This window comes from Canis lupus, chromosome 38 (assembly GCF_003254725.2).
Source record: "Canis lupus dingo isolate Sandy chromosome 38, ASM325472v2, whole genome shotgun sequence".
NCBI classification, from domain to species: Eukaryota; Metazoa; Chordata; class Mammalia; order Carnivora; family Canidae; genus Canis; species Canis lupus.
The window spans coordinates 11755018-11772869 of record NC_064280.1 but is presented as its reverse complement, the minus strand read 5'-3'; the positions used below and the strand labels follow the sequence as shown (position 1 = coordinate 11772869).

At 37.1% G+C, this 17852-nt stretch overlaps 1 protein-coding gene across 1 annotated transcript in view; it reads left to right on the top strand.

The window, feature by feature from the left end:
* The window catches only part of USH2A (usherin), a 686658-nt gene that overhangs the window by 469561 nt on the left and 199245 nt on the right, over positions 1-17852 (top strand). The window contains 3 exon segments of the mRNA XM_025420646.3: positions 2935-3098; positions 14316-14525; positions 15876-16078. Of these exon segments, the coding sequence (XP_025276431.3) occupies positions 2935-3098; positions 14316-14525; positions 15876-16078 (577 nt within the window).

The following is a 17852-nucleotide window of genomic DNA, read 5'->3' as shown; positions in this document are numbered from 1 at the left end:
TTTTTTTTTTTTTTTTTTAAAAGACCATCCTGCTAAGTTTCAGTAAGGCTTATTTCTCTATTGGAAAGGTAGATTATCGTGACCCTAATTTGCCAAATCATATATGAACTGAAAGTTAGGAGACTGAATGCTTTAGTAACTATGAAATATCCCTTCATTCATTTATGAAATTTGCTACTCTGAAAATAAACAGATTCTTGGGTCATAAAAACTTCAAATCTAAACTGGAACTTTTCTCTCTAATTCACTTGAGTAAGTAACAACTGAATCTTGAAATGTGTATATTTTCATAAAGAAGTTTTTAATATAATTTATCTTTTGCAAGGAAAAATATCATAGTCATTTCTGTAACACAACTAAGTTTTCCAATCCTGTGTGTTGGTGGAGGGAGGGGCTTGAGGATGGTCTCAAGCAAGTTAGTAATTTAGAGAGTAACTACTGTAATAACCCTGTCTTCCTAAATTGACCTCCAACATTTGGTTTTACTAGCTACAGAATAGACTCTAGAAAAAAAATAAAAAGAATAGACTCTATATCAGTGCGCTTTCACTTTGCAGATTTCGAAAGCTGTTTTCTTTTTTTTTTTCTCTTTTTTCGAAAGCTGTTTTCTACAGAGTTTGAAATGGTACATTTTTTCAAGACATCCCTAGGGAACACAATTAGAATTTAAAGAAATTGAAAAAAAAAAAAAAGAATTTAAAGAAATTGGTTTGATATACATAAGTTTTGCATGAGTATATGATGTCAATCAATCTAGCGTTTTTCTCTTAAAAGCATCCTTTTATTATTAACTACATGCAATGTTACATTTCATGTCAATAATCAACACCGCAGTCCATCTAAAACAGCATACTTCAAATGGACGTAAAAACCCACCATAAGCGCACTAATACATACGTTCTTTTTTTGACATGAGGTGGCAAGATATAAAGTGACACGTATAGTCCTATGTATATATATTTACGAACATAAATTTGCTACTCTGTAAATAAACAGATTCTTGGGTCATAAAAACTTCAACATCTAAACGGAACCTTTCTAATTCACTTGAGTAATAACAACTGAATCTTGAAATGTGTCCATTATCTTTCAGTTATCTTGGTCTTGTGACTATTTGGCACTTGCTGGAAAGCATCTGTAGTAGTTTCCTTGGGCTGCCAGAAACAAATGGGGTGACATAAAACAATAGAAATTTATTCTCTCACGCTTCTGGAAGCTGAAAGTCCAAAATAAAGGTGTTGTCAGGGTCACGCTCCCTTCAGTCTCTGGAGAAAAATTGTCTGTTGCAACTTCTCGTGGTCCCAGTTATTTCTTGCCTTGTGATGGCATAACTTCCATTTCTGCCTGACTTCACATGGCCATTTTCTCCCTGTGTTGTGTCTGTCTCTGTATCAAAATTTTCCTCTGTTTGTTTTTATAAAGACATCAGTCCATTGGACTCAGGACTTTCCTGAAGCTCAACTTGATTGTATCTGCAAAAACTTTATTTCCAAATAAGCTCACGTTCACAGGTTCTAGGGGTTGAGACTTAAACATATTTGGGGGTTGGGGGACGCTAGTCAAACCTTCACAGCATACAAAGCAGAAAAAAAAAAGAAAGAAAGAAAAGAAAGCACAAAAAGAAAGAATAAAGCAAACAAATGTAGAAAATCTGATGCTAGTACTTATTTGGGGGAAATAGGGAAATAGCTTCCAAGAAATCACTAAGTCCTTACCTATCACTACAACAGAGCAATGCCTTACATGTGGCTGAGACAGAGCTCTGCAAAAATACCTTTGGACCATGAGTGAGAAACAAGATGACTTCAACAAGCAGTAGAAGCAGACTTCTAAGTAGGTGGTAGCAAAATGCTGTGAGAATCCTGACAATTATTTTGCACAATCCTGCAATAGCCTCCTTTTGTGCCTGATGAGTTGTGACTTCTCGAGACATGTTCCATGGGCCTCGCATTGGATGCAAGGTATCTTGGATGATGTAGTAAACCCAAATAAGGTGATGATGAGCTGAGGCCAGCATTTGCCCTGAGTACTGGAGGTCCCCAGGGATAGTTATGTGTTGTGCAACATATTTCAGCAAGTTTCATGGCCTACGCAATTGTCCAGGCAAAGCCTGACTGTGTCTATGAATAGCATTTTTCTATCTGGGCAGTTTTGAACCAAATGAAGAAAGCATGATAGTCTTCTACCTGAAAGAGCCAAAAAGGATTGAAAAAAAAAAAATTGATGGCTTTACTCTATGGGTGCTTTAACATATGGCTTGGAAAGTTTTCATCATATCGCATCGCCATGTCCAGTTTTCTCCTCCTGCAAAGCAATATTCAGTTTCCACTGTCTTGACTCAAGTCAGTATGTTCACATGATGGCAAAATACAGCTCACCGCAGCACAACTCTCGGCAGGACAATGTTGTACCCTTTGGTCACAGTTACGATTTAATTTATCTGCCTTCCAATGACATTATGGGAAGGAAGGATAGGTGTAGGGAGAAAATGGTGATGAGAGATTCTGATATTCGAAAATGGATGAGTTTCCCAAAAGAAGAGCATAAAACTGTCTGGATCAAATTCAGATAGAATGCTGGCAGGGTGCCAGATTTGTAATTACATCTTGAATTGAGCTGTAATCCTTACCACTTCCAAAAACAATAAGAGAAAACGATAAACCACGTTTGTTTTAAATAGTGGGTATTTGCTTTAGCATTCCTAATCAAATATTTTCCCTGACACTTTGGTTAAGGTGCCAGAGTTACAAACATAAAAAGATGTTTTTGCAGAGGGAAGAAAAAGAAGATGACTCTGTTTTGTAGGGGGCAACAGAACATTGTGCATTTCGAAGGGATGTAACAAAGAAATCCTGTATTTTTTGAGGAAAAAGACATGCATGTGTTTTGTCTTCTGTAAAAGAGAAATTGATAATGACTTTTTTTTTTTTAAAGGTTTACGACGTATGAGTATCAAGTCTTTGTACACAACAGCGTGGGTTTCACACCGAGCCAAGGAGCTACCGTGACAACATTAGCTGGTCTTCCAGAGAGGGGAGCCAATCTCACTGCAACTGTTCTTAACCATACGGCCATCCATGTGACATGGGCTAAACCAAGTAAGTAAGCTTCTCGTGTCTTTACGTCCCCTTAGCGTATTAGTACCAAAATGAATTTAAAATGGACCTATTAAAAATAAAAACAAAAAAGCCCAGATGCCTGTGCTATTCTTCAGAGGCAGACTCTCTCCCTACGTCTGCATCCTTGGGCCTTCTCTCCCTCTTCCACTTCTTTTGGTTGGAAAAATTAATTTGATAGAATGTAATATTGTGCACTTCCCCACAGAAAGCTCTGCCCCCCATCTTGTAGCTCATCACTTATTAGCAAGAACCATTGTCTGGGTAATGGCACTAATGTGAGGGATTTTTCCGAGTGAATCGTCTTCAACTCTGTCCAATGGAGCCTGGACATCACCAGTGGACTTGCTCCAATGATGCAGAAGGCTTGCCCTGACCCCACTCAGAACACAGGTTTATGGGCTAGTTAGAAGAGCTCACAGGTGGATCTAATCTGCTCCTGCAACTTTAGAAACACAAAAACTGAAATTTCAGATCCACTTGGTCAATAGAGTAGCATTTAGCAGCAGACCTGTTAATTTGTAGTGATCCATGATCACAGTTAGAAAACAACACTGAATTTATCATGGAAATATGAGTTGTAACCGTTCTTACAGGCACCACTTGAGATCTGGCAAATAGTTGATTCAAAACTTGCTAGACTATTACAAATATTGAGAAATATCCGATTTGGAAATCCCTCCCCAAAAATGTTTGTCTTATGAAAGAAAACTGTACCTGCTAGGAAATACCTGCCATGTGATTTCGATCCAGCCTCTGAGCTTTGTTAACAGCCTAAGACATTCTTCCTGTTCCATTCAGAACATTCGAGGGAATCTGTCTCCATGTTATATTTTGTCAATTGCAAATTAAAACCAATATTATGAAAATTAATTAATTAATTAATTAATTAATTATTTAATTAAACCAGTATTACGTGATATTAATGGTAAATTAAAATCTGCCTTGGTTCTGTTGATCTATGTTGCCACTACAAAACCAATTTTTTTTTTTTAACAGAAGACTATCACCCTAAGGTTTGTTTTTTTTTTTTATGAGGTTGCAGGTTTCTAATAATCTGTGTCACTGCTATTGGGATCTCTTAAGCCATTTAAATGGAAGAACAGAAGTTAATTGATGCTTATGATTACCCTCTGAGACACCTCTGGGAAAAATACAAAGTTTTTATCTGGAGATGGATTCTTATGTATAATATATTTTCCCTCACCTCCCTCTTCCTCGCTCCTTTACCCTCACCACCTGATTCATCTTAAAAGCCTGCTCATAGAGGTGGATATCCTCCCCCTCATCTGACATTTGAATACTGCTGTTAAGATCCAGCTGCTGAATTTTCACCAATATAGGTCCTTTATGTTATAATTGCATGCCTGAAGTAAGCGTGCTTATAAAAACTGACAAACTTAATAGATCTGCAGCAGCTCACTGAAGTTTCATTACCTTGGTAATCTGAACCTCTGACCTTCGGGATGTAGGTAATGCAATCTGCTGTTATTTCCATTCATACCTTAGAAATATTTCAGATAACTATTTGTGAGCACAAAGGTTAACTCTCAGAAGAGGGTCAGCTCTCCGAAAGCTTGTTGCGTTATCATTTTCTTCCTTCGTGCAACCTGCTAGCCTAAGTAAATTAACTAGTCACTCCTCTGTGATGGGGCCACCTATTTTTTGCCATTTTAATTTATGTTGTTTTCTTGATTTCCAGGATACATTTGGCACATTGTTGAATATGCTAAAAGGCACAAAATTATAGGTTGAAAGTCAATTGGATAAATTCATAAATATCTACTTTTTAAAAATTGCCTTTCACAAGAACCATGAAAGGTATTTTAAGACACATATTCTTTCTTAACTATGACTTCCACATATATACACCATTTTGATAGCTGCAAATTTCTGGTAAATTTTTACCAAACACAGATTAATAAGAATGTCATCGAGTACTTTAGAAGCACCCATTTTAAACTTTTGCATTGCTAGGTGATGTCATATGAGGTAAAAGCATCCCCACATTCCTTCAATTCATTTTTAAGGTTCAGATTGCAAACTGGCAGCTGTACAGGCCACATTTACTTCGCCCGCCCACCATACACTGTTTCAACTGTAGTATTTGTTTTAAATAATATTTTGCCAACATTTAACAATCAGAAGATTTCACATAAAGATTATGATTTTTGGATTAATTTGAAAAATCAAATAATTTTGGGGTGAAACTACTCTCACATTGCTGGAGAATATTGTCATTTGGGGTCAAGTAACAGCTTCCTCTAGACGAGTCACACACTTCCCATTTTCCTGGTCCCTATAGAGATAGGAGGTTCTTATACCTATTAAATATTATGGAAGAAAATATTTTAGGCTAAATGAAATACCACGAAGATAAATTATATTAGTGGAAAAAAATCAAATCTTTATAAAAGAGGATAAAAAAAAAACCTTTGCTTAAATTATTCATATAATTCTCAGAAAAGCCCTGTGAGATAGAAACTGGCGCTCTGTGACTCACTCAACATTACAGCTAGTAAGCCACACTTCCCAAACTCAAACTAAGGGCTCAGACATTCAATTTTCAGCTATTTCTCATGCATTTAGCATCAATGGTTATTGACATTTTGTTGAGTGATCTATTAACATCCTCCCTATTTTGACTGCTCACTCTGAAATAAACAGCATGAGGACACCGGGGTGGCACAGTCAGTTGAGCATCTGACTCTTGGTTTCCACTCAGGTTGTGATCTCAGGGTTGTAGGATCAAGACCCCTAGGTTGGGCTCTGTGCTCAGTATGGAGTCTGCTTGAAATTCTCTCTCCCCTTCTGCCCTCCCTCTCTCATAAATAGATAGATAGATAGATAGATAGATAGATAGATAGATAATAAAAATAAAAAATAAATTCCCATGAGGGAATGCGGTGGAGAGGGAGCATTCATCCTGAGGTCCCTTCACTAACGAGATCATCCATGGCCAGAGCAGAGCAGGAAAACACTGGACATAGTGAGAGAGGAAGGTGCTACAGAAGAAAAAATGGAAGAATCATCCAAATGCTATTCACTTTGTCAAGACCTCCCCACAATGTTCTGGTGTTCACATCTTGTGTCTCATCTACCTCCCTCTCCAGTCTTTCTCCTTCCTCTTTTTCCCCTGCCTGCCCTCTTTCTCTTTTTCTCTTCTATCTATCTCTCTCTCCTTCCTTTCCTTCCTTTCTTCCACAGACATTTATTTATGACTTTGTTTGTCCCGGGCACTGCTACTACAATGAGGAATGACAGACTCCTGCATTATAATATCTCAGTGAACTCTCTGGAAAATTCATCAAGGATGAAGGTGTCACCATTAGGAGAGTGAGTTTAAATCTGCCTAAAAGGCATCTACCTCCTCTTGATCTCTTAATCAGAAACCACCAGATTTTGTAACTAGAAGAATTTCTGACTTTGTCTGAATTTATCTTGTTTGGGTGGCGATACATATCAATAATTTCCAATGTCAGCTCTTTTAAAAAGCACCCACCATCGTTGGCACATCTTGCCCTGACTCTTCTTCCCGTCACTCCAGTTATCAAAGCAAACGTGCTGTCTTTGCCTTTTCCATGGGCTGCCCTCTTGTTCACTTGTTCACCTGTTGTAATCTGGCCTTCTTCCCTTCTAGTCTACTGCCATGATCCCCTTGAGGCCCTTCTCACCTCATGACCCAATCCAATGTTCTCTTCTCTATGCCATCCCATTCTGTTTCTCTGTAGAGTGGGCACTGTCATGGGCCCTCCTCATTGAGATGTTCCATCGTGTCTCAACAACTGCTCCTTCTCCTGATCCCCTAAATACAGACTTTTCTCAAAGTTCTTTCCTGCATATTTTTTCACACTCCAGTTCTCCTAGGGGTGATTCCCTATTCCATCTATTCTTACTGTTTCAAATGCTCCTACCTAGAAAAATAACAAAATTCTATGAAGCCTTATGAGGGGATGATTTTAGAAATAGACTTTGGGATCAAGGAAACTTAAGTTTGGATCCCAGTTCTAGGATTTTCTAGCCCTGTGACTCAAGCAAACCACTTAACCTCGAATCCTAGTTTCCTAATCCAACATATGGGGATGGTAATAACTGCTTTAAAATGCTGTGATAAGAATGAAATGAGTTAATATATGTTAGAACTTAGGAATCACTTAGTATTGGTATAAAGTATTACTCGGTCTCTAAAATATCTCAGTATTTTCTTTTTTTTTTTTTAAGATTTTATTTATTTATTCGAGAGAAAGAGAGAGAGAGGCAGAGACACAGGCAGAGGGAGAAACAGGCTCCATGCAGGAAGCTCGACGTGGGACTCGATCCCAGGTCTCCAGGATCACGCCCTGGTCTGAAGGCAGCGCCAAACCACTGAGCCACCCAGGCTGCCCTGTCTCAGTGTTTTCAAAGGCATTTTTACAAAAGATAAAAAAATATTATGAAGCCATTTCTTTTTTTAGATTTTATTTATTTATTCATGAGAGACCACAGATGTAAGTAGAGACATAGGCAGAGGGAGAAGCAGGCTCCCTGCGCAGAGCCTGATACAGGACTCGATCCCAAGGATGCTGGGATCATGACCTGAGCCAAAGGCAGATTCTCAACCACTGAACTACCCAGGTGCCCCTGGGAGGCCATTTCTAATAAAACTTTGGGCATGGCATTCAGCTAAAAGCATTTCCACAAGCGAGGTGAAGATAAAGAATAGATGTCACTTTATAATGACCTGACTTAACTAACACGTCAAAGTACCAACCATTACATAGCATCATTCCCCTGCCTTTACCTTTCCCATCATTTCCCATGCCCATCAACCTAGAGACTACACTTACCAGCCTTGAAGTTAATGGTGGCCATGTGTCTGTGTTGTGCCAATAAAATGTGAAAGAATATATGTCTTTTGGTATCATAGTCACAAAACACTGGGTACGTGCCTATCTGTTCTCTCTTCGTAATTTCTGTGGACTGGGATGTAGACATGGCAATGTTCTCAGTTTTAACTCTGCAGTCACGGACAACACCCTAAGGGATCCAAAGCCACATAAGAGAAGGAACCTAGGTTGTGGAAATCGAACACTGATTCACTCACTTTGGGTCTATTATGCGAGATGTAAATTAACATCTAAATTTTATTTAAGTCACTTTATATCAGGGCTTCTTGGTTACCACAGTTCCGTTAACTATCTCAGTCCCTGTTTGCCCATATCAATTCACTTAAGGAGCAGAAGTGATCTATCCTGTTTTCATTGCTAAATATAAAATGATGAATAATTAACACATCTCATATACAATTTCCTTTAAATACAATTTTCTCTGGCAGGCTATTGATAGGAGCTGGAATACAACGAGAGACTAAAGTAGCTGGGGTGTGGGGGTTCCAAAATACAGTTATTGGTTTCTGACGGATGCCTAAATTAGGTAGAAGGTATGAGATATATTTTTGGGGAAAATAAGGAGCCTGGCTTAGATCACTGTCCAAGAGGATCTTCCCACTTCTTTATGTGAGCAATTTTACACTCTTGCAGAGTAAAGAATTTTCTCAAGAAGTAGTTTGACTTAAATTTGCTATTGTTGTTGTTAAGTAAATTCTACCCCCAATATAGGACTCGAACTCACAACTAGACATAAAGAGTTGCATGCTCTACCGACTGAGTCGGCCACAAGAAGTAGTTTTGATTCCTCACATTTTCTAAGAAGTATTTAGTTGATGACACAGAGCTCTGCACCATAGAACTTGGGAAACTGAACACTGATTTGAGAATCTATGAGCAAGACACACTTTTTTTTTTTAAGATTTTATTTATTTATTTATTTATTTATTTATTTATTTATTTATTATTTATTCATGAGAGACACAGAAAGAGGCAGAGACATGGGCAGAGGAGAAGCAGGCTCCCCACAGGGAGCCCCATGCGGGACTTACCCAGGACCCCAGGATCACAACCTGAGCCAAAGGCAGATGCTCAACCACTGAGCCACCCAGGTGTCCCAGGACACACTTCTATTATAAAAAAAACCTTAATGGGATCCTTCCCAGTTTTTACATTTGAACAAAATTGCCCCCTCCCATTGAGCTTGCTGACAAGAGACATGACTAAAGAATTCAATTCTAGACAAATTTGGACATCTATTAAATGGAGTGGTTTGCTATAATTGCTCTAGATCAGACCACAGACCTTTTTTTAAAAAGCCGGATAGTAAATACGTCAGGGTTTGCAGGCTATAATCTGTGTTGCAACTGCTCGACTTTGCCACTGTAGCATGAAAACATCAATAGATGACACTTAAACAAGCAGGACTGTGTTCCAGTAACAGTTTACTATAGACACTGAGATAAATTTTTCATATATTTTTCACACGTTACAAAATACTATTCTTTTGATTTTCTTCCAAACCATTTAAAAATGTAAAAAATATTTTAAGTTTGCAGGTTATATATAATCAGGTGGCAGGCCACATTTGGCCTACAAGCCAGATTTTGCCCATGGACCATCATTGACTGGCCCTAATATAGATGCTAAATATCCAGAGGACGTAATTGATTTTAACAGTAATCTTTAAAAATAATCCAGCAGCATATAAGGAGAGCATCATGTAAGTGCTGTAGCCGAGGACTTTCAGCTAGCCCACCTCACAACTGCTTTAAATTACTTGGGAATCTATTACAAAGGAGAAAGGACTGTTGTATATTTGAGAATCTGCTACAGCTAAGATCACATTTCTGACCAATATATAGAGATTACCACCCAAAATGGCATTTAATAGCAAAAATTATGTCCAGAGGTTATAACCTACTTCTTCTACAGTTAGAGCAACACCTTTACTCAGATAAATTTATGTGATCCATAAAATATGGGTTGTACATAATAGGATTAGAGTACCCAAGCAAATTTAACCTCATAGGAAATCCTCATCTTTTCTTGTTGCTTCAAACACAAGCTAGCACGTATAGCTCCAAATCATAGAACTATAGCTCAAATATTCACACTTTAATTTCTAAGCCCACCTGGTTGTCACGAAAACACTTCAAATTCAAGAAGTCTCAAGTGAAACAAGTATTAAATCCTCTGTGCTATAATTACTCCTATGTTTTTCATTTTATGTAATGGGATTCGCACAGAAACCAAAACCCTAAACCTGAGACCTCTGTAATTCCTTCTTACCCTTTCTAATTGCTCTGGTGTCACCTAAGGACCTTGGCTCCTTCCATCTAGTGGATCCACCATTCCCTTGGGCCTTGAAGTCCTCCAGGTAAGAGAACTAAAGATAATCAGAGATGGTCAGTTGCTCCAAAAATAGCCCAAATTGGCCATATAACCTCACCCAGCTGCAAGGAGCCCAGAAAATATATTCTGACTATTTGACAAAAAGAAAAAAGACATGGTGTTGGTGAATGCTTTTATCTTCTCTAGTGATTTCTAAAGTTAAATTGCTATTTGTCCTATTAATGCTATGGGTGGGTTCTTTTTTCCCATCACTTTCTATTTTTTGTACGACATAGAATCCAGTGTACTGTTACTTTCCTCTACCTTCTCACTGCCATTTTCAATATTTGGTTTATAAATTATTATATAATTATTTTTACATAATTATTTTCTCTAAATAGTTTCCATTTTAATTATCAATTCTTTAACTTTCCCAATCTCAAATTCTGGATCTGGATTCACCTTTTCTGTCTTCTGGATAGCATTATAGGGAACACTTTATCATTAAAGCTAAATAAATTCAATGAATCATTAACTCTTTATTAGTTATATATATATACATATTTTAAAATTTTTGTTCTAAATAAGAAAGTCTATTGTATTTACACATAAATAATGATTTAGATGTGTATGAAATTCTTGGATCAATAGATTTTCCCTCAGAATCTGATGAAATTATTCCATTGTCTTCTAACATTGAAAGTTCTGTATGAGAAGTCTGCAAGTTGCCTTTTTGTCCTTTGTAGTTGATCTTTTAATTTTTAGCTTACTTACCTTTGAAATGTTATAATGTTCCATGACAGTCTGTGTTTGGATATATTGCCATTATTTTGATCAAAACTATATTAATTAATTCAATTTATGGACATAAACCTTTATGCTGGGTCAGGTTTTGTGGGATATTTATGTCCATGATTATTTATTCTATTTGTTTTTCAAGTTGATTAGATATTTTTATTCTCTGTCCTCAGTATCTATAATTCTGACTTTCATTGATTTCTTCTTAGTCATTTTCCTCTTTATTCTTTCCTACTGTGCACTTTTAATCTGCTTTTTTCTACTTTCCATGCAGATTTTAATTCTCCCATTGCTTTCTTATTTAAGCAACATCACTTAACATCCTTGTAATCATATCTGCCTTTTCATGATTATAGGTACATGTCCATAGAGGCTTCTTTTTCATAAAGGAATGTCCCCTTTGTTATTTTTAAAAACACAATGCAAATGTTTTCTAAAGCTTCCATTTCATTCTCAGAGAAGTAACACCCACACACACAAATATGCTTTTGAAGGTTCTCGACAATGTTTTCCCTGTCTTGGACTATGAAAAAGTCTTGTAACTTAATGTTTTTCTCTTTTAAAAAAAAAGAGAACTATATTCAGGCTTAGTTTTTGCCAATATGCGGGGAGGGTGAAATTTACTTGGCTCTTCATTCCAGCTGTTTGGATTCTAACAGCATTCTTCTCTCAGAGATAGACTCAAGGTCAGCAGCCTTTAATTTTGTGCTGGCCTATTGAACTGAGGATGTATCTTCTGTTTCTTAGACAATTCAGTGACTTGGGAGGAGCCCACTGAAGTTTAAAAACCTGTTTGAACAATGAAAAAGCATACTACTGTTCATATACTGGTCCCAGAACTTCTCATAGGATGACTAGGATATTAAGATATAATACATGTCTACTATTTTTCTCTGTTTTGGACTCTGCACTGAAATGTCTAAATGAATGAGGAAAAAGAAATGGTGAAGCAGATGTTGGTGAGAGACAGGACAATGCAGAAATCTGGCACTTATTGCCCAGAGATGCTGCCTGTTTTTGGTTATAAAGATCTCTATATCGATTGCCACATTTTTCTATCAGTTGAGGGACAATAGATTTTGTTCTGTTTCAGATGGGTTGACATATGGTACATGGCTAAGAATGGGCATGTAATGGAATTTTATCCAGATATCAACATACAATCTTTGCTCATTTTGAACTTACAGTGCTAGCCACAATATTTTCAATGTATATACATACGTACATTGATTGGAACTTGATGGAAGAGATATTAGGCACATTTAATAACCCAGGTAAAACCCATTTATATTTGTCAGTAGAGTTTGAAAGCACTTTATCAAATTATATCTTTAGGGCTTGTATTTCTAACCAGAATCTTCACTTAACAAACTAAAATACAACATGAACTTCAAATCTAGTCCACTTTCCATTATATCTCAGCTGCCATAAATTAACAAGTAATGCTATTGTAAGCCAGTAGAAAATAATTCTAAAGAAAGAAGAAACTTTTACACTCATAGCACCAATGACTTGGCTATACTTGACTGGTATCATCTGGAAAAATATTGCTGGATATGAATAACCAGTTCCTGCCAATGCACAACATGACATCATTATTGAAGGCACTTAGATTTTGTGATATCAGAGAAAATAAAATCTTAATCCCCAGAGTTTTCCAAATTTGTCACTAAAGACCTCTTACTATTAATTCTTTCAACTATGCTATCATTCCGAACTTTTTCGACTATTGATAGAGATGAAAATCAAAGCAAGTAGTGTTCTAAGCATTTTGTTTTGTTTTGTTTTTTAGATTTTATTTATTTATTCATGAGAGACACAGAGAGAGGCAGAGATATAAACAAAGGAAGAAGCAGGCTTCCTGTGGGAAGCCTGATGCAGGACTTGATCCCAGGACCCTGGGATCATGACCTGAGCCAAAGGCAGACGCTCAACCGCTGAGCCATCCAGGTGCCCCTGCTAAGCATTCAGTTTTTATGTGAGATCCCCAAGATCTTAATGAAAAGGGGTCCTTAAAAGAAAGTCTTATGTCCTCTAAAGCCATATTTCTTCACATGGCCATACATTTCAATCTCACATATCAGAGACACTGTACTTTAATAACCACAAAGAGAAATGCCACCTTTTCTTCCCAGGCCTTGGACTAGTGCTACTGAACTATTTTGATGCATACTTTGACGTACAATTTCAGGAGGTTCATAAACCAACATTCCACTGCCCAATCCTAACATGAACCAAGGTAATAGTTTCTGCTTAAAGTCTTTAAAAATAATACTAATGTAAGTATTATAATGTGAGTATACTATAGTTTACCTATACTATTTGTTATCTAAGAAAATATTTCTTATCTAAGCTTATCTAAGCTGTTTTATGTCTTCTTTTTAAAGCGTCATTGTAGAAAGGTAATGAGAAGCAGAACTTAGGGCAAAAGAGGAACAATCAGGTAAAAGCAGAAAAAGAAAACAGTACACCAGTCTTTGAAAGGATAATGGTGGAGGAATTGATGAGTTATATTTGTGAGACAGGAAGTGATTGATTTGGGCACCCTTGAAGCGTTTGTCTACATCATAGAATCACAATAAACTAGGCGAAAAGAATGAGAACCTTAATAAGAATTCAGATATCATCCTGGGATCCTACTGAGCAAATCCTAAAGGAGAGCATGCTGTATCGCTCTACTACATCAGCAGTGTACATAACAGGATATCTGTCTAATATTCTTTTAGGTAACATTTAGCAGTTTTCAAAATGCCTCAAGTTCTGGGATCCGTGTCAGGAAATGCCCTGATTTGCATTAGCATAGACTTCTCTCAACATCGAATGATGTTACTTAGAAATGGAGGCTGTCCCATGTTTTGAATACTTTATTTTACTCTTAGTTTCCTTTTACAACTGTTATATTAAAGCTCTGATGACTAGTTGAAACACTGTAAGTAGTATAAATACAATATTTAAAGGAAATGTTAAGAGTTTATTTTCCTATAAAAATAAGTCTCTATGCCATTAATCATGGAGTGAGGGAAAGAAAATCGACTTTGTTATAAAAAAAAATAAAAACCAATGCCATCATAAAAAAGTTTCCATAAGCTTTCCATTTTCTCCTTCTAGAAACAGCTGATGATAAAGTTTATCCTCTGTCCTTTCCCCCAGAGACTCTTTTAGATCAGCCACATTTACACTATCCTGCATTTATTGTTAACAGCCTTTCAAGACCTACAAGGTGATGTTGAATATTATACACTTTTTTGGAGTTCTGCTACCTCAAATGAATCTCTCAAAATCCTCCCAGATGTAAACTCTCATGTCATCAGCCACTTAAATCCAAACACAGAGTATCGGATTTTTCTCTCTGTCTTCAATGGAGTCCACAGCATCAGTGGCGAAGTACTGCACGCAACCACTTTCGATGGGGGTGAGTCCAGATTTCAAGGGACACTTGGCTTCAGAGATGCAAATGAAATTGATTGATTCTTGCAGAGGTTGAGATCAGTCCTCCCTCCATTATAAAATTTCCGGTGTTGGAGGGAAGGGGGTTGGGGCTAAAATGCTTAAGTGCTTGCTGTCGTCAGGTGGCAGATCAATACAGGGTCCCTTAGAGACAGCAGCGCAAGGCTCTAATAATGGGATATTAGCCCAGTTTGTTCCTGTTCTTTCCAGTGTATGCTGAGTTTGGAGCTGAGTTCACATCAATAAACAGTGACATTTGGAAACATTTTTTTTTTTTTTTTTTAAGATTTGCTCTCATTATGCTTTTCAAAAAGACAGCCAGGCACAGTGAGGGCTCTCCCTGAGTCACCAGAAATGGGAGGTGGAAGTTCAGCCACTGAGAAAAATTGCCTATGACTCATTTCTAAGCCAGGTAGCAAGGGGGAGGAAGCAAGGGAAGCAACTTGTGAATCTGAAATGTGTTTGGAATGGTCTTTCTAATCTTTTTGGCTTTATAAAGTCTCATTATAAACATTATAATATCATTACCTCCCAAGCAAGTGTTCCAGGTCATTAGCAGAGCACTTTAAGTGTGGAACCCATTTCCCTTTGCGGTGCCAAAGGTCGACACCTTTTGTTTATAAAATAGAATGGATCACAAGGACAATTTTTCAACTAGTTAAGATGGGTTCTTATGATAAAAATAGGTCTTTGCATAGTTATTTCTGACATGCTTGAATAATTGTGTAATTTAACGCCAAGCAAGATTTTTTTCCTAATGTTAGATTTCATCATTACCTATGGTAATCAACATTCAAAATCATTTACATAATGACAATATTGCATTATTGCTTCATATTGCTTGAGTTACAAGCTAGTAACATCAAATGATTTTTTACGTTCCACCAGCCTCAGCCTCAATGTATTTGAGTTTTATTTTTTGCTTAAGGAGCAAATTTTCTTTCCCCCCCTCCTTTTTTTTTTTTTTCTTTCCCTGGGAGGTAGGGAGTGAAAGGATGGGAAAAGAGACAAATAATAGATATGTGTTAGTGCTGCAGATGGGTGAATAATTTATCATCATATCCCACTGGTCACATAGTATTGAAGATTAGCACTATGCTGGTGGTATAAAGCATTTTACCACCAATTCTTATGGTTTCTAACTGAGAGTATAATAAGCCAATTTACAGAGGACTACAGACTGTGATAACTTCATCAGAGAAAAGCAGATAAGCAACGAACCCTTTGCTAAACCTAAATACTAATCTGCATTTAGTTTAACAAGTGCTTTTTCAGGGACAGCTGGAGTTTATTCAGTTTCTTCCTTTAATTCTAGAGCCTCAGGGCATGCTTCCTCCAGAGGTTGTCATCATCAACAGTACAGCTGTACGTGTCATCTGGACATCTCCTTCAAACCCAAATGGTGTTGTCACTGAATATTCTGTCTATGTAAATAATAAGCTCTACAAGACTGGAATGAATGTGCCTGGGTCTTTCATTCTGAGAGACCTGTCTCCCTTCACTATCTATGACATTCAGGTTAGAACACTGTTTTTTGATGGTTAAGCTTATAGGTATGTTAAATAAAACATGCTGGGCTATGTCTCTAAGTGGATACCTTCCGTCTTGGTTACAGATTATTTATGTACTGGGGGAGGGGAGAGAAAAGAGGGGAAATGATTAGGATTAAATCTATTTGCTGTGGGCAAACACATGCGTCTCTGGAGAGAAGATAATCGTAATATGGAAAGCAGTGGCAATGATATTCTCACCGGCAAAATGGGGCAAGTCATATATTTGCAGGAAATCTTACCGTGCAGCTTACCTTTGTCCTGCCTGGTTCTTTTACTGATAGCAAAATCAGAATCAGCCTGTGAATGTGGAGACATTTTTTTTATCCCTATTTCTGCTATTTACTAATTTAATAACTTCCAAGGAATTACATAATCTGTCTAGGGCAAATTATCCTTTTTTTTTTTTTAAGGGTAATGGATGCTTTTTTTTTTTTTTTAAGATTTTATTTATTTATTCATGTGAGACACACAGAGAGAGAGGCAGAGACACAGGCAGAGGCAGAAGCAGGCTCCACACAGGGAGCTGACGTGGGACTCGATCCCGGGTCTCTAGGATCAGGCAAGGGTAATGGATCTATGACTTGAAGCATTCTATCCAACTCTAGCATTCTGTGATTCTCAAGGCAACGAGACAACAGAAATGAATGTCCGGCAGGCAAGATATATTAAAGGGTTTTACTACATGTGTGGCAACCCTCACCTATGTGAGAAGAATTGTATTTAGACCTTTTTGCCCTTGAACCTCTTTGCGAATCTGATACTTATTTTATATTTTATAATTCTAGGGCACTGTGCCCTAGAAAAACATGTATATAATTATATGACAGAAGTTAAGAGTGCAGTTTCAGAGTGCATTGACCATCTGAGGTCCAACTCATAGACCTCTTTGAGATCTACTGACCTTCACAAGAGAAAAAAATATAGAGACAACTAAGGCATTTACAAGGAACTTTTCCCCAAGGAATTGGGAGTCTTCTTACAGTGCTAGGATATAAAAGGTAATAAGGCCAGATGTAGAAATGAATGATAAAAACAGTGTTTCAGAAACTCAAATTTTATAGAGAAGGGTTGCAATTTGGTAAATTTTTAAATAAACTATACTACCTCTAACATTCATAGAGCTTTGTAAATAATTTTCAAAAGGTTTAACTTTGACCACAGAACCTTCTCACTGACTTTGTCCATTCAATGCTATGGCTTTCATTTTTCCGTCTCCTTCTTTCCCCCACATTTAAAGGTGAAACATACACAATCATCTGGCCACAACCAAGCTTTAGCCTCTCCCACTGCTGGGCCTAGCTTCCTCAGAAAACAAAATAAAAGCATATTTGATAAAAGAATAAAGATATGTTTATTAGTTTTCATTATACTCTGTGATTTCCATTAACCCACCCAAATTATCTTAGCCTAGATTATGTAGAGTGATGTTTATGTTCATGGTTCTTAGAGTGAGCCCATATGTGCATGTACATCATAGGTCAGATTATAAAATAAAAATCACACTCAAAATAATTAGCCATAGTTTTATGAACAAGGTTAGTTTAGGAAGGTGATGGAGGATTTGCTCTTTTGGGCCCTCATGGAGAAAGTTGACTGAGTCCTCAAAAGGCAATTTATTCATTTGCTTTATTAGGACTTAAAATGCAATGTAAGGTGAGATCACTGGGTGCTATTGCACTCATGTCCTGATTCAACTTTCTTACTATATAGCAAGAGTTGATATGTAAGTGGTTCAGGCA